The sequence below is a fragment of the Quercus lobata genome, chromosome 10 (genome assembly GCF_001633185.2).
Source record: "Quercus lobata isolate SW786 chromosome 10, ValleyOak3.0 Primary Assembly, whole genome shotgun sequence".
Lineage (NCBI taxonomy): Eukaryota > Viridiplantae > Streptophyta > Magnoliopsida > Fagales > Fagaceae > Quercus > Quercus lobata.
The window spans coordinates 4,180,991-4,201,884 of NC_044913.1; the positions used below are offsets into that span (position 1 = coordinate 4,180,991).

The 20,894-nt window shown below is 33.2% G+C and overlaps 3 protein-coding genes across 3 annotated transcripts in view; 1 reads left to right on the forward strand and 2 right to left on the reverse strand.

Moving 5' to 3' along the window:
* Positions 1-5,914, reverse strand: part of LOC115964219 (ribonuclease J-like) — a 9,160-nt gene extending 3,246 nt beyond the window's left edge. The window contains exons 1-7 of the mRNA XM_031083577.1: positions 5,575-5,914; positions 4,408-4,636; positions 3,717-3,840; positions 2,105-2,161; positions 1,671-1,862; positions 1,517-1,594; positions 79-261 (exon numbers count right to left, since the gene is read on the reverse strand). Of these exons, the coding sequence (XP_030939437.1) occupies positions 79-261; positions 1,517-1,594; positions 1,671-1,862; positions 2,105-2,161; positions 3,717-3,840; positions 4,408-4,636; positions 5,575-5,746 (1,035 nt within the window). The 5' untranslated portion in view covers positions 5,747-5,914. The remainder of the gene's footprint in view (positions 1-78; positions 262-1,516; positions 1,595-1,670; positions 1,863-2,104; positions 2,162-3,716; positions 3,841-4,407; positions 4,637-5,574) is intronic.
* A 1,933-nt stretch (positions 5,915-7,847) lies between these two features.
* Positions 7,848-12,167, reverse strand: LOC115964043 (cycloeucalenol cycloisomerase-like). Its single transcript, XM_031083329.1, has 8 exons — positions 12,058-12,167; positions 11,774-11,919; positions 11,032-11,115; positions 10,564-10,605; positions 9,542-9,652; positions 9,248-9,439; positions 8,623-8,720; positions 7,848-8,331 (listed from the first exon to the last, which is right to left on the reverse strand). The coding sequence occupies exons 1-8, from the start codon at positions 12,062-12,064 to the stop codon at positions 8,139-8,141; spliced, it is 873 nt and encodes a 290-aa protein (XP_030939189.1). The 5' UTR covers positions 12,065-12,167; the 3' UTR covers positions 7,848-8,138.
* Positions 12,168-15,792: 3,625 nt separating this feature from the next.
* On the forward strand, positions 15,793-20,095 carry LOC115964042 (protein ROOT INITIATION DEFECTIVE 3-like). Its single transcript, XM_031083328.1, has 8 exons — positions 15,793-16,017; positions 17,047-17,160; positions 17,540-17,673; positions 17,786-17,930; positions 18,032-18,234; positions 18,683-18,804; positions 19,456-19,688; positions 19,859-20,095. The coding sequence occupies exons 1-8, from the start codon at positions 15,793-15,795 to the stop codon at positions 20,093-20,095; spliced, it is 1,413 nt and encodes a 470-aa protein (XP_030939188.1).
* The last annotated feature ends 799 nt before the right edge of the window (positions 20,096-20,894 follow it).

Genomic DNA, 20,894 nt, shown 5'->3' on the forward strand with positions numbered 1-20,894 from the left:
TGAAAATACAAGAGTGCAGAGTATTATAACAAAGAAAAGTACAACTGCATGACATTAGAGGAGCTGGGGAGAACGTACCAATTTTCTGCCAGTTAAATCAGCAGCAGCTTTCACACTTCCAAGGCGGTGTATATTTGATGCAAACTGAGTTGTAATTACCCTTCCCTTAGCTTCAGAAATACGCCTCAACAATGAATTAGCCACGACAGATTCGCTAATTGTCCTTCCAGGTGAGAGAATATTTGTTGAGTCACTCATCATCTGCAAAGTCATGTGCATTAATTGCTAATTTTTCATTTGCTTCTATTCTCTGTGGATAGTTTAAATGAAGCTGTAAACTGAAATGGCATTTAAGTTATTTCCACATTAACACAATATATAGACAAAATCCTACAAAGAGAACATCGGTTAATCAAACAAAGAAGACTACAAAAAACAAAGGCATTATAACCACCAAAGACACAGCAAAAACAAGATATACAAGGCATCAGATGCCAGTCTAAACCTTTCAACCACAAGATTGCAAAAGAAGAGAGAAATTTTGAAACATTTGAGTACAATTTCTAGACACACAAAAACCCTATGTTTGTGAAAAACTCCTCTCCATATAGAAGGCAGCCATACAAGTCTCATATAATCCAAATAAGGTACTTAGCATTTTTTTTTCTGGATAAGGAATTTTATTAATGGAAGGGAACTCTTGAGCTTCCTAAAAATCACAATCAAAGATTCAGCCAATAAAATTATATCAGGATTAGAAAATATCACTCGCCAATAGCATTGACAACATGAATACCTCCTGATGATTTTACTATTAGCACAAAAAGGTGGAGCCTGTTTTTCTAAGGGTAAATAGTGGACCCCTGGAACTAGACCTCACAAAAGGGGTGCAATTGGTTCATTAGGCAACTAACACATGGAGCTCATATTTTAGTGTTTTAGTCCTCGTGAACCCATACAACAACAAAAAAAAAAGCCTTAGTCCCAAAATTTGGAGTTAGCTATGGATCCTTGACAAATTAGATTGGGTTGGCCACATTAATTATTTTTCTCCATTCTATCTTATTTGAAGTCATGCTCTTTGTTACTTCTCTAATTGACATGTCTTCTTTTTTTTTATTACTTCTACCAATGTTATTTTTGCCTTTCCTCTGGCTATTTTCGTTCCTCAAAGTTGATCGACTCACTCTTTTTTACTGGTTCATTACTCGCTCTCCTCTAAACATGACCAAACCATCCCAAGTGATTTTCCCTCATCCTTTCATCAGAAGGAGCTACCGCTGTCTTTAAAAGGATGTCCTCATTTCGAATCTTATCTTTCTATATATTCCCACTTATTCATCTTAACATTCTCATTTCCGCTACACTCATTTTGATGGTTATATTGCCTCTTAACCGCCCAACTCGTGAACCCATACCTCTCCCCCAAAGTGAAACCTGATGAATTTCCTTTTATATGCACTATATCAACATAAAAAATACGAAAAATATAATAAAAAAGATTCAAGTGACTTACCAATGTTACTCCTTCTTTTGAAAGTTCCTCTAAAGCTTCACGATCAAAAACTTTACCATCCAACGGTGTTTCATCAATCTGTTGAACATAAACTCTCATAGACCTTGAGAATGAAAGTAAAGAAGAGGAAAAAGCATATATAAGTTAGTTTTACCTTCCAGTCCCCAGTATGAAGAATCGTACCATCAGCGCAGCGAAGAACTAATCCACAGCAATCAGGAATGGAATGGGTAACCCTGATAGGCTCTATTTCAAATGGGCCAGCCACAAACTTCCTCCGTGTTCTAAATACCCTAAGTCTAGAAGGAACAAAAATCCCGTTCTCCTTTAAACGCTTTTTAATAAGCTGTTGAAAAATAAAAAGTATTACCTTTCTGTACTAGTATGAACAGAAACAAATATTTACACAACCCAAGGATACAAGAAGAAAAGGCTCCAGAAACAGTGACTTATACTTAACTTACAGGAAAATCATTATTGGTTGACCTATCAAGTTTTTGGAAAGCAGCACATTCAAAAAATTTATGTTTGCGTGTGTGTGTGTGCGTGTGTTTATATTTATATGAAATTAAATCCCATGAAAAGTACCTCCATTGTAAAGGAAGATGCAAATATCGGTGTACGAGAATCCAAAGCTGGAATTACCTGTTTATACAGCATTAAACAAATCTGTAACAGCAGAAACACATAAAGAGCATAATGCTTAAAAGTTCAATCCTAAAGTTTAAAGAGAGAGAGAGAAGGATAAGAAGAAGAAAAATAAATCATTTAATTTTCAAGAGCTTCTTGGTCTAATACAATTCTGGAGGCACTTCAGTTTCCTTCATGACTGTTTCAGAAACCATGTGAGTCATTAATATCTGGTTATATACTTTGCAGACACAGTCTCTCTCTCTCTCTCTCTCTCTCTCTCTCTCTAAATAGATTGAGTTAACATTCCAAATAAAAACATGAATAATCAAGAATTGGAAGTCAAGTTTCAACACAATTTTCTACTGCAATTTGGCAGAACCAGAAGCAAACTTGATAAATAATAATAGAAGATTTTAAGCAAATAGTTACTCAACTAAAATGTGGGTCTCACATATTATGAGAGGATGGCTTCATAAAATAATTTACCAAACAAAATAGTCTTCATGTAATCAATTTTTGATAAATAGTCTTCATGTAATCAATAAAATAGAGATATAGAGAAATTAAATTCAATAAAATTCCAACCGCATATTTGAAAGCTTTGAGGTCTCCTTCCTAGTTGTGATTGCCTAGGGTTTATCTTTCTTTATTTCTTGTTCTATTCACTGTTTAATTCAAGATCCAATCTTTTTAGTACCAAACCCTGCCTAAACCCTTAAACATCAAACCCTATCAAAAACCCTTCAAGATCTCATCAAGAACCCTAACTTAGTGTTGAATTCCTAAAGATCCTACAACAAAATAGGTATCTAAGCCACTAAGGCTTCTATCCTGCATTATAAAGAAAATGAAAATGATAAACACTAGGCAACTTGAAACAATAACTAAATACATAAAAGTAATAATTTTAAAATTAAATCATCACATTATGGTAATATTTGCTTCAGGAATTCTTTTGTGGCAATAATACAAGAGAGAGAGATAGGCCTGCTTATCTTTTCGTACTTTCCTTAGTTTAATAATCTGAGATTATCTCAAAGGAAAATAATAAACAGAGTGATACATAAAAAGATTAAATGAATGCACACAGCTTTGCTATGGTAGAAATAAGGAGTGTAGTTAACAATGACAATGGAGACATCACTTAAACAATGCACAATGCCAAATGTATCCTTAAGGTTTGATGACAATTCCATCCCAACTAGCCAACAGCAATGAATCTGGGTCCTACAATTAAACAATGAAGATTGTTTAATTGTTGTCAGAAGTCTTTGTTGAAGCCCATCAGATGCCCTACAACTGCAAGCCATCAGCCAGGGCACCAATTTTTCCCCTTTCACCAGATGCGAGTGCCAATGCAGTGTCCCTCCAAATTCATCAATGATAAAACATGAGAAACAATTTGGCCTCATGCCCCATTACAAAGACTTTGCCACAAAGACTTAATAGACTTAACAAGATAAATAACCAAGTACTAGATCCATCAGTATTCAGTCAAAATATCATTTCCAAGAAGCAGAAGGAATTTCTTTATCTTTTAAGATGAATAAGCAGAAGGAAACTTTACCCAAGGCAACGCACCAATGTGATCTTCATGGCCATGTGTTATAACAACTGCTTCAATTTTGTGACTCCATCTTTTGATAAATGTGGTATCAGGTACAATTTTTTGGACTCCAAGTTCATCATAGCTGAAATACAAGTGAGAAGTATGATGTCAATACATTAGAAAAAAACATGTAGTTAAAGCTAAATCAGCAAAAAAGCAATTTTCAGAGTAAAATATGACAACTGCTCCAAAGTGCAAATGGAAAACTACTTCCTCTAATTCTTTATTCATAATTAATAAAAATCCATTAATGAAAAAGCACAAAAGGCGCAACCCTAGTACATCCACAGGAAGTATACAAAGGAAATGAGCAGGCAAATATAAAAAGGGAAAATTAAGTAAAACCACAATAATGGTTAACAAAAACTCAAGGCATCCAGGAACTAAAGAAAGTCCTTAGTAGAAAATTTTCCTTGTCATGTAAAATTTCCTCCGTAGTAGATGTAGCCAAGAAGAGGGGATTTATTTTACAATTTAGATCAGAATTTGAAATCTGGTAACCCCTTAAAGCAACTAAAGTTAGGACTAGTTTTTGGGGACAAATCCTCCATTAGAAACAAAATCTTTAGATAGAAAACTATAATCAGTAATCACCAAGATGCAATTCTTCAGGATTTAAAGCCATAGCAAACAAGTGTTCAAATCTTACTCTGGAAACATGACACCAGCATCAATCAGTATGTATCGATCATAATTACCCACAAGCATGCAATTCATCCCAATTTCACCCAGGCCACCAATTGGAAGAACACGGAGGGGTGGGCCATCAGACCCCTCATAAAATTGTTCCATCTTGCGCTGAACCGAGTCTTCCATACTTTTCCTTGGCCCATCCATCTTTCCCGATCTTTTACGCGGTACTTTAGATCTACGTGTATCTAACATAAGAAGAAGAAGAAGAACAACAACAACAACAACATCAAAGCCTTAGTTCCAAAATTTTGGGGTCGACATTTAAACTAATATTAGAAGAAACAGCATTTAAAAAAGATGCCAATTCTAAAAAATAACAAAATAACAGAAATTACAATAACCAAAATACAGCTATTCCCATTATAATTCTTCATTTGGGATTAGATTTTAAATTTACACAAATATGCAAACCAAAGCTAGTCCTTAATCCCAGTTTTAAAAATACAAAGAAAGAACAGTCAAAACAAGAACTTTACAATTGGATGCTTATAGTTCTCAACTATTTCAGTTGAAAAAGAAAAAAGCAAGCAATGTTTTCTAAGTAAATGTGAGTGCAAAAAAAAAAACTTTTCTTTTCTTCCACTTTCCCAGCAACTTAAAATTACTAAAAAACTGCGCAAAACAACAAAAACATAGAAGCTTATAGAGATCATTCTCAGCTCAAAAATGAAACGCAAGCATGTTTCCTAAGTGAAGCTAGAATGAAAAACCACACAAAACTTCCCTTTTCTTCCATTTTCTCAGCAACTTCAAATTACATAGAAAATGTGCAAAAATAGTAACCAAAACATAGACGCTTATAACTCTCACCTAATATCACAGCTCAAAAAGAAAAACCAAGCAATGTTTTCAACGCAAACCTCGAATGCAAAACAACATAAAACCTTTCTCCTTTCTTCCATTTTCTCAGTAATCAATCACCAACTTCAAATTACTACGAACACTAAACAATCACAAATTTGATAAATTTTCCGTTATTTAACATTAAATCCAACACAACGCAAAACAAAACTTCTTCTTCTTTGTTTTACTTTTTCTTTCTTTTTTTTTTCTCAGCAACCAAACATAAACTAACCATTACTAACAAAACCAACACTATAGCAAATTCGAAGCGTAGTATTACCTATACTACTAGTATGAGAACCAAGCGAGCACGAAACGAAACGTTTCGTCGTATACTTCGGACGGCACAAGAGGCTGTACGGACACAGCGAGAGAGCTCCAAAGGCAGCCATTCTCTGATGCGAGCTCAGTGCACTCGACAGAGTAAAACCATCACGCAACGCCGATTTCATGTGGTTTCGAAACTTCGAAACGCCGAAAAAAAAAAACGAAACGAAACCCTAAGAGATTTCAGCACTTTGAGCGAGTGAGTGAGTGAGTGAGGGTTTTAAGTATTTTTAGAGCTCTGGTTTCGGAGCGGGAAATGGAAAGAAAGGCTGTGAGATTTTTTTTTGTAAGGTTGAGAAATATATTAATATCAATGCTATTTATCTTTCTGATTTTATCTTTTTTGGTCTAAAATTCTAAGAAACAAGATAACACGTGTGCCACTCAGGATTTTTCCCTCCCACGTGTGGAGAATTTGGTGTAAACGGTGTGTCGTTTTTGTTTGTTTTTATAAAAGTCTACGTATAAGAGACTGTTATTTGCTAGTGCAGAAATGGTTGTTGACGTCTTATCTATTTTACACTACATTTTATTAAAATATTAATTTTTTATTTTTTTAAGAATAAAGTTTAGGTACAAAATTAGGCTACAACCTTATTCAAATTTTTTTATTGAAGGTGAATTTTGACAAATCCACCATTGGATTACATCTTCTTCATATATTTTTCATGCTTGCAAAATTTCTAAAAAATTAAATGTCATTAATAAATTTTTTAAATGTCAAGTTTTTGTAATTTGAAATTATGCATAAAATATGAATTTATAGATCATATAGTAAATAATATACAATTGACACAAAATTTGATATGTCTATTAAGAACATAAAAAACATGCAATTCAACGGTTAGATTGCCAAAATATGTGGTTATATTTATTTTATTGAATATGGTTGTAGCCTTAAATTACAACCAATTTTGAAACTAAACTTTGTCTTTCTTTTAATTGTTTCTTTTTCTTCACACACAACAATCATTATTCACTCTCTACCTTCATCCTTAGGATACGTAAATAAGGAATAAAAAATTATATATAAAATGAATAGTGTTAGTATAAATATAAACAAAAACTATAGCAATCGCTAACCAGGTATTTTTACGCAACTTTGCATTACTTTTTTTTTGAGAAACCAACTTTGCATTACTTGATATTGATAAATTTTAGGTTTAATTGGCTAAAATGTGTGTGTGTGTGTTTTTTTTTTAATTATGCAAATGCGGATGTTAGTGCTCTAATGATTCTTATGTTTACTCCAAATTTACGTCATGGTTTTTATTTGTATGTGAGTGTAAATGTATAAATGATGTAACCCTTGTGGTATGAAAGTAACGGTTTTTAAAGTCCATTGCCTTTAGGTTACACTTTCCGTTTCAGTGAAGGAACATTTTGAGGGTTTAATTCCTTCAATAACTCTACCTTGATAAAAATAAATAAATAAATAAATAAAAATTTTCTTTTTCAAAATTTTATGGTGTAAAAATAGGATTTTATTGACAGCTAAATGGATAAACTAAATTGTTAATCTAATAATAGGCCTTATGGCTAACATGATTCTTTTTTTGGGGTTTGGCTCCTGGCTGAGTCAATAACAAGATAAAAATAGGGCATTGGTTTAGGGGCAGAATAAAGAAGACATCAATTATTTGTTACCCAAAACACTTTTATTGTAATTCAATTCAATCAAACTAGAGATTGAGAAGACATTTGTCTGAATCTAAAATTTGATTTTCTTTGAGCTATTATTGATTGTTGTTTTTGTTTAGTTTCATTGAAGGTAATTGATTTGGTTCAGATTTACTTTTCTAAAATTAGTCTGAATCTAAAATTAGTGTTTTACTTTTCTTTTCTTATAGTGGATTTTCACTGAAATTTTGTGCCTTCTGCTGGATTTTTGAATCATTGGGTTTGGAATTCATCTCTGTTGCAATTTTAGTTTTCTTGCAATCCTATCTGGAACTTTATAGGGCTGTTTTAAAAAAATTGAGTATCATTCCTATTGTATTAATATAAAAATAAAATTGATAATATCAATAATGTGTTTGTGTATATAGTATGCATGACTTTTCATAATTCTATACTAATATTTAGATTAAATATTTGAAAGAATAAATTTTAAAAAAATTTATTTTAGTAAATTTAAATATTTGCTTCCTTTGATAGTCATTAAAACCTTCTGTATTTTTTCTATTATCCATCTTCATGTATTCAGTCAGTGACCAAATCAGAAACTCAAACCAACAAAGAATAATAATATCAAAGAGAAAATGAGACAAATTTAATTTTAGTTTGAAGATGAACAGCAGAGAAGATCCTCATCATTTTAGTGTCAAATCTAAATAGACTGGCCTGAAATAAATCACAACAATAGTGAACTTGATTGTTTACTGCTTGCCCATACAATTTTTTTACATATCCTAAAAATGTAAAAAAGCAACAATGATCTAGTTGGTACAAAAAACATTACAGCATCAGCAAGATGACAGGAAGTTAACCCATGTCCCAGTTCTGCAAATTCATCAGTCATGTTTCAATGGCATGTCCTGGAAACCATGGCAGTCCTGGTTGAAGACATTGTTTTGAATTTGAAACAGGAACAATAGGTCCTAGAAAGAGGCGCCACAAATCAAGTATTATTGTAACTAGCATAGCAGCACCCAGAGCATCAACCGCCACTCTCGGTAGATCCCATGGTTTGCTAGGTTTCTCATCAATTCTGCACATGTATTTGAATTGGCATCAGGAAAACTAATGTATATACAAGAGAACAATAAATACATTTAAAAACCCTATGGGTATTCTTTAACCTAAGATAGAGGAAAATTTATAGAGTTTGCACTCTTACATGTGAACACAATGAACAAATGCTTATTTCTGACAATTTAATCGGTTAATACAACTATACTTTATTTTTATAAGTAAAGCATTGCATTAGTTAATACTTAATACAGCAATACAAGTGCAAAAGAGAAGGAAATCACCAGTAATTGTAAATTAGAATTCTTACCTCAGAAACATAGGGAAGCTTACAATGAAGTAGATGGCATAAAACAAGGAGCCAATTTTGTACATGGATGATCGGTCCACAAATTGATAATAAGGGAACTGCACATATTCAACATGAAACAATATTACCGTTTTATAAAAAATAAAAATAAAAAAAAGCAGAAACATCATTACCACAACTTTATATCATACATTCATGGCCTAGATACGTTCAGCATGTAATTAGTTCTTCAAAAGGGAAACATTCAGGAAGAGAAAAGAAATGAAGTGCATCACAACAAAAAACTGTGCCTATTTCACAACAACAACAACCAAATCTTAGTCCAAAATTTGTTTGGGGTCAATTATGGATCCTTAACAAATTAGTCAAGGTCAGCCACATGTATTCTACAATAAATGTTGTCAAATTTTCAAAACTTCAAATTTTTACGAGTCTCATCATGTTGCAATAATTGTTGTCAATTTTTCTAGAAAAGGACAAAGGGACACTTATTTATATGTTCACCCTAGAGATTCAGACTTTCATAATAGTAATGAAAAGAGTAATAAAAATATTCCGAGTTTAAGTAAGCTTAGACAAAAGAAATTGATTATAACAATGGAACAAAAACCTTGTTATCACATACATTAGAAATAGCCAAAGTCTCAAGGTATGCTATGAAATAAGAAAGAGCCAAAATCCATGCAGCCTCAAAAATCCACTGAATTTTCTCTGGCAAGTCGGCAATAGAATGCCGTAGTCTGCGAAGTGTCATGTTTGATGTAACATGATAAAATAAAAAGCAAGCGTGTGTGAGAAGGAAAGTTGTGTGTGGTACCTGCAAGGAAACAAATTATCTGATTAGAAATGATAGCATGTAGTCTAACTATTAAGTGTTTCTTGTTTCTAACTATTGAATGTTTCTTGTTTCAATGCTTACATTGTTCATCTTCCATGACGGAAAGGTATAAGAAGCTCCCAAAACTGTGAAGAAATAGTGGGTCCAAAAGTAATTCCCTACATAGCTAAAGAGTATAATCCATAAACTGGCCTGCAACAAAAATAAGTTTGTCTTTCAGGTCAAGAATAAATACCCATAAAAAATTAGTTTAACATATTGAGAGGTAGATATGCAAGGCCACTGGATTGACATTATAATTAGGTAGAGGGAGAAAAGGACCTATTCAAATGTCAAAGAAGTGTTGTATAGACCACCAAAAAGAAAAGTTAATTGCAGGCTTTGCTAGTAATAAGAAAATGAAAAAAAGACAGCAAAGATGATTAAAAAGCAGGACAATTGTTGTAAGTTCATCTCACAAGAACAACATTTGGAGATTACATTGCTTATGAAGCTCTTCAAATTTCAAATGACAGTTTCTGTAGCTCTGTGTGAAGTAAAAAATACATTGGCAATATTACCCCTGCATTGCTTTATTTTTCATTAATTAGAACTAATGGCTCAAACACTACAGTAATCCATAAAAATAAAGTTATTCAACATTCATGTTCTAAGAGATTGACTAACACTCCATGGGTACAGTAAAGATGGTAAGGGCCTGTGCAACAAACAATTTTATATTAGAAACATCTTGAGGACTTGGTGTTTTTAGTTTAAACAAAATCATAATCAAAAGTAGGTCTGGCCCAAGCAGCCACATAAAGAACTTTCAGCTTTATGTAAGGACACGATTCTTATCAGCAAAGTCATAAGCCAAATATTCAGAATGAATGCTAAGCATGTATTTAAATATAACATATTTCTATCAATGCAATACAAGGTTAGGAATACACAAAAAAGACTATAAAAGTTAGGTCCATCGCAACTGACCGTAAATTCAGCATAAAAATGGTGAAAACAAAGCACACATCATCCAGAAGATCCATGACCCCAAATCAATTTTCATTGTTCTATAACCTTTCATAATTATTATAAGTAAAGTGTTACACCATAAAAACACTTGCCTTGACCCAATAACGATCCTTCAAAGGCAAAAAGCTATCAGCCTGCAAAAAAAAATCCCAAAAAGAAAAATAATTAGTTCATAAACCATGTTTTGAGCAACTAATAACTCTCCCCAACTGCACTTTAAAAAAAAATAGCCATCAGTTCCCAATTCACATGGATTACAAAAGGCTCAGGTAATATAGTCAATTAAAGTTCATAACATTTTTTGGAAATGAAAGCTTACAATATAGTTTGGATACACCCATCATGGTCCATGCTAACTCAACAATTTTATTTAAAATGCCATTTCAAGAACAAAGCTGAATACTTTAATCTATACAAAACAAATATAATACATGGACAATGTAGTATATACATGCTAATAGACATGACACAAATCACAATGATATGCAGCCCAACAATCTTCATGGACTTCTCCATTAATAGAAAAAGTAAAAAATGATTGAAAAAGTTAAAGAATTTACCTTCCCAACAAAGAGCATTGGTATCAAGAAAGAAGGAACCGCTGAAACCAATCCCAAAAGTAGGTACTCCAATTCTGTAAAGCTCTGTCAATTACCAAAATTAACTTTTTACACAAAGCATAACAGATAGTTTGTTAAAGAAAGAGATAGAGAAAGAGAAGTCATTTTATATTTTAAGATTAAAAACACATTACTACCATTCTCTCTCTTTTTTTTTTGGATAGACATTACTACCATTCTCACGCATATGTAAAATGCAATTAAGGTAACCATTTTTTTAATTAAAAAAAAAAAGGTATAGTACAATTTTTGTCACTAAAATTTGTTCCAAATTTAATTTTTGTCCACTCAATTTCGTGTTTAGATCCATAGTAGACAAAGTTCTGATGTAGCACCTTTTTCTTCTTTGCTTACAAAAAAATTCAAATAAAAAAAATTCAGGGACAAAATTGCAGATCTTATGGATAGTAAGAACTATATTCCAGCTAAGTAAAAAAGAAAAAGTCTTTAATCAAAAAAAAAAAAAAAAAGTCAAACGATATTAATGGATGAAGTTAAATTGTTCAGCTACATTGATGATTGAACATCTACAAGTGACAAAATTGTAAAAATACAACTACCCTTTTTCTTTGAGTGTTGTTTTTGTTGTTTTCTTGCCGTGTTTCCTACTTTTCGCAGTAACCAAACAGCAAAGCTAAAAATTAGTGGAAAAAAAAAAAAACAAAAAATAAATAGTCAAAACCTCGTAGAGTTTGTATGGAACGACAATGCCTAAACACAGAATGAGCCAGAAAGGAGTGTAGAAGAGGAAGAAGAGCTCGCCCCATCTCTTGCTCGGGTCAGTAGCCAGCCACAAATTCTGACCCGTACCCGTACCCGGTTTCACACCTGAGACCATTTTTTTAAAATCAAAATTGGATTTTGAAAGAGACCCATTTCAGAACTTTACATTTTAACATACATTGATTACGAAAATTTCAGAGCTAGAAGAAGAAGAAGTAGCAGAAGAGTGATTGAGAAAATTACCGCCCATATTTTCTGTTCGGGTAATCGGGTCCGGATTTGATTGCTTGTGTCAGATCTTTTTGAGGACTGATGAGAAAAGAGAGTGTAAAAGTGAAGTGTTGACGAACTAGCTTTCAGCGTTAGGCTGTTTTATTAGTTATTAGAACCTGACAGTGACGGTGGCGGAGATATCTGATTAGTCCTGCAAATCAACGGTCCAGATTTGTTACTCTATCTTTCTATATTGATTTTATTTTTAATTAAAAAAAATGGTTGTAGATATCCTCAAAAATAAACGTAATAGGGTGAAATTTACGTCAAAAATTTATTCCCACCTTAATTATAGTAAACCTTAATTATAGTAAAGAGTTATTATTAGAAGCGGATATCATATGAAATTCTCTAAATATATATATATATATTATATCTATATATTATATTATATATATTTTTTAAAATAATAATTTAATACATCATGTTTTCATATATATTTTGTCATAATTGACCTAAGTGATTTATTGTAATTCGTAGTTTGTACTATTATATAAAATCATAATTTTTTTTCCTCTCTTTATCAGGGTCTATCATATAAAAAGTCAAAACATGACAATTGTGACAGAGTATCTATATAAAAGTGTGTAGTATTAAAATTGTTATTATTTTAGGTTAGCACTTGTTAAAGTAAATTTCTTTTAAGGAATAATTTAGTACCACATATTTTCACACATATTTAGTCACAATTGTTTTATGTGACAGATTGTAATTAGTTGTTTATTATTATCAAATAACTCATCTTGCTATTTAATTTAAAAAAAATGGTTTTTAATTATATATTTTTATACAAGAGCTAATTAAATTATGATCAAATACCAAGAAAAATATGCACAATCATGATAAATTTGGCATACGTTTAAACATTTATTACTTCTTACTATGTATTTCTGGACAATTATTAACAATATATTTTACTTAGTTTCATGGTTCGTGACATACATAAAGCGTTCATAAACCTCATTTATAACGGCTGAACCATTTGTAATCACGACAAGATTATATTGCATCAATCCACTTATAACTATTTCACTAACTTTAACTTGTTTGGATTTTTTTTTAATCTAAGATAGAAATCAATCAAATTATATTATAGTTTAATCTATATATATATATATATATATATATATATGTATCTTATAAAAAAAAAGTATATATACATGTATATGTATGAAACTCTTTCTTAAATACTTAAATTCTAACCCTTCTCCTCCACCCCACATAAACTTGTACAATAACCATCATACCAAATATACGGGACACGATGGTAATGTATTTATTTAATTACATACAAAATTTAAAGTTCCTTTTTTTTTTTTTCGAGTACAACTTACTTTTTAAGCAAAACACCAATAAAAATAAGATCACCCAACACAAAAAGGGAGGGATGACGATGTCATGTTACGGTTGCAATAAGAGTACGTAATAAACACAATGCATCATATCCATTAAGTCGCCTATCGGTATTGTCACCATTTTTTCTTAAAATTAATAAGATTTTTTTTTTATTGGAAACTTATTAGTTATTACAAATAAAAGATGAGGACCTTATCATCAATAATAGAGGTCACCTAGAGGCTAGAGCAATAGCGTTAGCAAATACTCTTCCTACATGCTTAACCCAACCCAAAAATTTCTCATATCAGGCTAGCCAAAAATTGTAGAAGCTATAGTACCTCGCCAAGCTAGCCAAAAGGTGTCATTTCTCGATTAGGTGTTGTGTGTGGCCAATATTGGCCATTGAATCATTGATCTTGACAAGTTTAGATTTATTTGGGAGAACCTAATGTACTACACGTGAGAAATTGTATTTAAATTTTTTCATAATAAAAAGTTATTAATGGTGAACTTATGTGAAAGCCAATAATAACTAGCCACTAGGATGGTAATAAGGTAAGTCTCAAACAAGTTTCCTATTCTCTAGCTCTGGCCTCGCCTCCACTTCACACCTGATTCGGAGCTAAGGTTTTTAACAATGCCCCCACCCCAGTCAGCACCTGTGGGTACCTACTTTGTGCCGCCAACCCAATTATTTTTTTACAGTTATACTAAATTTTGATTTAACATATTTAATACATTAAACTAAAACTCATACGAACTCATAAAATATAAAAATAAAGAATAAAGTTCTAACATTCCAAAACATAATAATAAAACAATTCAAGTATTAAAGAAGCACAAAAACAATTCAAACATAACCTGTAAGCACTCGATTCGTGACGAACCGTAGCGGTGTTGGGCTCGTACGTAAAAAGGCCTAAACAATATCATTTGTAAAGCGTGGGTTTGAAAGGCTAGGCCTTGGTCACCAGGCGGTAGGTTTTCCGTGGTGTTCATACATGGTTAAGTTTTCTTCACCCCTGGAATCTTTTTCCTAGAGGTGGGCTGGGAGGCTCTTCTTTCTGGCCATTTTTCCCAGCCTCTTCCCCAGGTTATTTATTTTTCCTTTTATATCCGCCTGCGTTCATTGTCTTTCGTCCACGTATAGGGTCAACCTTTCCAAGACTGATACTTGTCCCATCAGCCCATACCCAAAGTCGTTGGGGGTGGTTGTAAAAGCCATAGAATACGGCTCTGTCAGGTGCAGAGCATTGAATGGCAATAAGGGCAGCTTTCCCCGGATATTTTAGATTTTTCTTCCAAGTTTCAGTCTTATACCGTTTTTACCCCTTCTCTCCAGTGGGACTTTAAGTCTGCCGAGGACTGAATTGTCCTCGGCTGTATCCCATGGCTACCTTGTGTTTTATATTATCGAGCTTGGGCCATAGCCCTCCTCGGCTTGGACCTCTGGATTCCCCACGGGCAGATGGGCCTGGCCCATAAATCACTTGGGCCCCACATAACCTTACAACAATTAAAAATAATAAAAAATTTAATAATATAAAAGTAAATTCAATAATATAGCAAGGAAAGACATCATCAATTCAAAGTTTGAATACTAAAAAATCTATATTTGGTGGGCTCCCCAATACTCTCTCTCTCCCAAGAAATATAAATAGTTAACCCTTATCCGTTAGATTGGTTTAAATGGTCATCCTTTATAATAACTTTCTTTTTTTTTTATTGAATCCTTTATGATAACTTAATCTCATTGTTGTTACACAAACTTCGGCAAACAAAAAGGTATTTCATATCAAATGATACTATTTTAATAGTATCAAAATTTTTTTTTTTAAACCGTATCAAAATTTAATAAGTGTGAGACATATAAATAAAAAATAACTAATCCATTAATAAACAAAAAATAAGTATTAGTAAGTAGTTATTTTTATACACATATTTCTCGTTTATTAGTAACTCACCTTTTAAGGTGAAATTTTCTTTAAAAAAAAAAATAAATAAAAAAGTCTTTTGCTTACCAATTAGTTCCCAAACCCACCAGGCCTTAAGTGGCATGTCCTCATAATTGGCATAGTTTACATTTACATGTCAGTATTTGCATGTAGAACACTTGCATAAGGGCCAGCTCTGACCCATCCCTCAGTTCCCATGTGTTTGAAGAGAGCAAAAAGTACAAAATTCTTCAACTACTTTTGTCTCTTTCACGAGCCTGCATGCCATGCGTCACACAAACCATGCACGTCCCCAGATTAACAAAACAAACTCCTTGCATGCAAAGGTTCACAATTCCTATATATCATTCTTTATTAGTAGTCGTTTTTAGTCTTAATTCAGTCATACTGATACGCACACACACAAGCTGAGATGGATAAGGATAAGGAGGCTTTGGTGGTTTGCAGTGACAAGAGCATGGGAATAGGCATAACAATATGGGATATGGACACTGGGGATCATCTTCTACACATACCAACTTGTGCTTCACCTTCTCATGGGCTTGTGTGCTTGAGAAAGCAGTTCCTTGTAGCTTCTCAGATTCACAAACAGGGGTCTGTTGGTGGAGGAGCTATCTTCACATGGGCATTGAATAAGGTAAATGATGGTCAGCTCAATCTCCAAATGAATTTAATCAAATGGGTTTCCATTGTTTCTTTTTTTAGAATGTAAAAATTGTATCTTTCATTACTGTCCTATGGGGTAATTGGAAATAGGAATTAATCTATGGACGAGGTTCCTTCTTCTGCATGTATTAGGATTGCGTAGATTAATTGTCAGGGTAATTGGAAATAGGAATTAGTTTCTCTAAAAATTGTGCACAAGGTTCCTGTGTCTGTGGTTCTGGAGAGAATTGGTGTATTATGATTTATGTTTGTGTGTGTATATTTAGGCATAGCTATATGCTTCCCAATATGCTTGAATTTTTTGTATTTCCCTATTTCCCAAAAATTGTCTTCTTATTTCAGTCATTGAACGATTGATTATAGCTGTAAAATTTAAACATCCTTTGGTAAATCGGGCGTCATTAATATTGGATCACCATTGATCATTTTGGTAATGCAAAGGCTTGCTTGCTTGATATTCCAAATATATAACTAAGTTTGTTCTTCACTGTATGTCTTTTATCTGTTAAAAATGCTTCTCTCAAATTTTACTATTCACTTAATCTGACTATGCATTATGTAGTGTAGTTTTGGATGTCTGTTCGTGTATACGTACTAGTCTTATATGATGCATATGGTTACCGAAAAAATGCATAAAGGAGATTAACAGAAAAGAAAATCTAATGAGTCTAATATAATAAAATAGATTAGGTGATTTATAGAATTCACTTATTGCTAGAAAATGTTTTGTTACATCAGGGCAAACCATCATTACTAAGTTGCAATTTGATAGATATTCATCTGACAGTTTGAAGCTTTTCATTGAAGTTCTGGCTGGACTTCACTTGCATTGCACAATTCCTCATATTTGTAACCCCAATCTTAAACTTAAAAAATGAGAGACTAAAGAAACCAAAGTATAATTAAGTGAAGCTTCTTGCATATTTTTCCTTTAAAACTCTGTTTTACAATAGAAAGCTTTGCTTGGTTAATTGGTTTACTTAAATTTCCTAATCTTCAGCCTCAGTCACCCCTTCGGAGTTACCCAGTGGAGGCCATTGGGTCACTTTCTAGCACAAAGGATGGCCTATATCTTGCAGGTGGGGCGCTTTCTGGAAATGCTTATCTTTGGGAGGTTAGTAAGAACTCTATCAAGTTGCCTTGTTCAATCAGTCTTTGTAAAAAAAATTTCTTTCCTGTTAATGAGAAGTCAAAAAAGCAAATTTCATATGGTAAATTTCTTTCCATAAGTCTAGGGACACAAATTTTTTTACAACTTTTGATGTGGCCTATTTTGATTGGTGCATACTAAAAATGGTGTCAATGTTTAGCCTTGTGTCCATAGCATTGCTCAATTTCTTTACATTAATTCTAAGTTCAGCAACTATATAGTATCCACTTTTCTTCATTTTTTGTCAATCTTTGGGGCAATGGCTGTTTCAATTCTAATGTGGGATAAGATGTATAAAACACTGTCCCTCCTTAGATTCTGATGTGGTTAAGGTAATCCTCAGATTGCCAATGGAAGATTGCTCAAGACTTGGCATGCTCATCACAAATCTTTAAATTGCTTGCTGTTTTCCAATGATGATTCTCTTCTCATTTCCGGGTCAGATGATGGTATGATCTGTGTTTGGTCTGTAATTAGGTAATGCTGAATTCTTTTTCTATTGTTAATTTCTGTACGCAACACAAAATAAAAAGGACAAAAGATTTGAAGCCTTTGCAATAATGAATTACTCTAATTAATTTGATTGAAGCTTGCTAGACACGGAGGATTCTGGAAGCTTTCATTCTTTGTTACACTATTCATCAGAGCATAAATCTTGTATTACTGGTCTATTGACCACATCAGGAAGCTCAATTTCAGTTTTAGTATCAAGCTCCCTTGATGGCACATGCAAGGTGACCAAACAATGTGCATCATAGTTCTGACTCTTAGTAATTATATCTATCAACACTGAATTTTCTTCTTACTATAGCTGACAAAATTTCGTATCTCGTAGGTTTGGGATTTTGTCTCAGGAAGGCTTATACAAACTCAAGTGTATTCACTAGCAATAACTGCAATTGCTCTTCACCCAGAAGAGCAATTCTTGTTCTGTGGAAGTGTAGATGGAAGAATTTTTGTCAACAAGCTTGATGTTGGACTGTTGGAGGAACAATTCGTTGTTGCAGAAGCCCAACCAGTTGTGCTAAATGGACACAAGTAATGTATGGTGCTTGAATTTTCCAGTTACTAAATGGAGATTAAATCTCCTTCTGTCAAAGGAATAAATAGTTGAAAAACCTAGTGATTTTGAATATCATTTTCATGAAATAGTTTGATTCCTAATTAGTACAATGACTTTGGTAATGTCAACTGGGTTTTTGTGTTGATTTGACATTAACTATGGAGACTGAATTGGTGACAAACTGGCTCCTGCTAGCTTTACTTAACCTGGTTCTTTGGCTTTTGGAACCCATGTTTGGAAACTTCAGTTCACATGTAGTTTGAAGATAAACACATACCTGCACAGAGATGCTATAAGTCTATAACCAATGAGTGTTAAATTGTGATCCTCTACAATACTCATTTTGCTTGGCCATTTGTCTAGATATTTAATTCGTATAAAGTCGTGTAGTAATATAATCAGTTTACGTTCCCATTCACACAGTGGAGCCATAACTGCATTGACCTTCAGTGAATCGGGTCTGATGTCTGCATCTGAGGACTGCACCATTTGCATGTGGGATGTAGTCAACCAGGTGATTATCCGAAGATTCAATCATGGAAAAGGTAAGCATATAACCTTCGACGTCTGTTTTGTCTTTTATTATCCTTTACTCAGGAGGGAGTTTGCTATTCACTTGGATCTGTAAAATTATATGTTGTTGAAGAATTATCCATCCATTTGGCCTATGGTATTTGGTTGCTGATGAATTGGAGTAATGGGAAAATCCTGAAATACCAATTTTCAATTAATGAGCAGAAAAAAATAATTTGAACGGGAAATGTATGCTTTTATTTTTCACACGCATTAGCTAGAGTAGTAGAATCAAACATGTTATGCATGATGGGAAATCCAAATATAGAAAAAAAAAATTGTCCTCTGATTTTCTTAGTAAACAAATACTTATTAAATTTTTTTTTTGATAACCTTTTTAAAAAAACTCTTAGTAACCAAGTAGTTTCCTCACCCCTTTGCCTACATCATCTAAGAGGTGCATTTTTGTCTTACATCTGAGAGACGGTTACATGCACATGTCTATACATATATCACATATGCCCACATTTGTGGAGATACATTCTACAAATACTTTAATGCGAATAGTTAGAACAAGGAAATAATTTTATGTATGAATATGTATATTCTTATGTCATATATATCTTCTAACAAATAACCACTGATCTTGCATGGCTAAGATTGTTGTTTTCATCAATAAGCAGGGGCAGTAACTAATATGACAGTGATTCCGCAGTCCTCACTGCTTTCTATATCAAAAAATCAGAGAGTTTCAAACCGGTTCCATGTTTCATTACTTGAAAAGTTTCCTCAGCCAGCCAACTCATTCAAGGGAACACTCAATCTCCTTTCCTTAGGTCATTCCTCTGAAGAAAAGCAGACTTCCCTTGACTTCCAAAGCACTGATTCATTGCAGCAGCATATATCTGATTTGGAGGTCTTTCCCACTCTGTTAAAGCAAATGTTGACAAATGCACAGACAATTAAGTGTAACATAGAAAAGTGATATACCATTAAATTACCAGATAGAACTAAGTTTAGCACATTACATGTGAAGTAGACTAATTTTTGACAATGCACTCATTCTTTGTCTTGGAATTGGGGCAGAAAAAACGAACACCAGCAGCCGTGCAAGTGAAGGTGGAAACTTGTATAGAGAATCGGATGTGGGCCACAAGAATGACAAAGCATGTCATGGAAATGAATAAGCACTTGCAATCACGTTTGCTTGACTTGATGGAGTACAGATTGTTTTGGTCTACTCAAATTGACTCACCCACATCTAAAAAGAGAAAGATGCTCAAGGTTGAGAGTTCAATTCTAGAGGGAGAGGAGGAACCATAGCCCTCAGGTTGAATTGTCATGGTTTGCAATAGGTGACTTCTGTTTCAGTGTTTCGTTCTATTGTATTTTTCTCTGTTAGTGTATGAAGAACAATAAGACCACACCTATAAAGGTTGTTATGATTGTTTGGCCTACCTCTCTTATCTTTATAACCATTTCTATTCTTGTTTTAATATTACTTTATCTTCCTATTCTTCTATTATTTTTCAGTTTTTGGTGTAAATATACTATTAGTCCTATTATCGATAATTAAGACAAACATAAAGCTGCTTGAAAGAGACCTTAGGGAAGATGGAGGATAAGGTCTGCGTGAAGGTCAAATAGAAACTGAAAGAACAGGATTGTTAAAGTAATTCCATTGCAAAAAATTGCCACAATAGGAGATTAATGAGCTTTGCAATATGCAGGACATCTATTGTGAAGCCTGCTGAATAAAGCATTACTTGGATGCTTATAAGGCAAGTTGTGAAGCATTAGGAAATCAAGATCCTTGCTTTAGTTAATAAAATCATGCATGAGTACGGTTTTGGACAGGACATTATTAGAATTGCAACTGCAATTGCACTGCTCAAAGGCCGGGAGATTGCAGAAAATGATTCTTACATTACCTAAGAAAATTCCTTGGGGAATCAGTATCCACTATTTCTTGCGTCTTCTTGAATTGAGCTTCAGCCTGCAGAAGTAAACTGCTTGCTCAGCTTCATATCTGAAAGTGGAAAAAATTAACATGTTGCAGTGCAAGTCTAGCTAATGCTTCATAAGTCAAGAGATATATAAAAAGACAAAAGTAAACATATTT

What these genes read in the sequence shown, in the direction of transcription:
- LOC115964043 (XM_031083329.1), bottom strand. An exon ending in AGACTTTGGCTATTTCTAAT is followed by an intron (nt 8,721 to 9,247) that starts GTATGTGATAAC and finishes GAATATGTGCAG; the next exon opens with TTCCCTTATTATCAATTTGT. An exon ending in AGCTTCCCTATGTTTCTGAG is followed by an intron (nt 8,332 to 8,622) that starts GTAAGAATTCTA and finishes ATACATGTGCAG; the next exon opens with AATTGATGAGAAACCTAGCA.
- LOC115964042 (XM_031083328.1), top strand. Translation starts at nt 15,793, where the DNA reads ATGGATAAGGATAAGGAGGCTTTGGTGGTTTGCAGTGACAAGAGCATG. An exon ending in TCACATGGGCATTGAATAAG is followed by an intron (nt 16,018 to 17,046) that starts GTAAATGATGGT and finishes CCTAATCTTCAG; the next exon opens with CCTCAGTCACCCCTTCGGAG. An exon ending in CCCTTGATGGCACATGCAAG is followed by an intron (nt 17,931 to 18,031) that starts GTGACCAAACAA and finishes CGTATCTCGTAG; the next exon opens with GTTTGGGATTTTGTCTCAGG.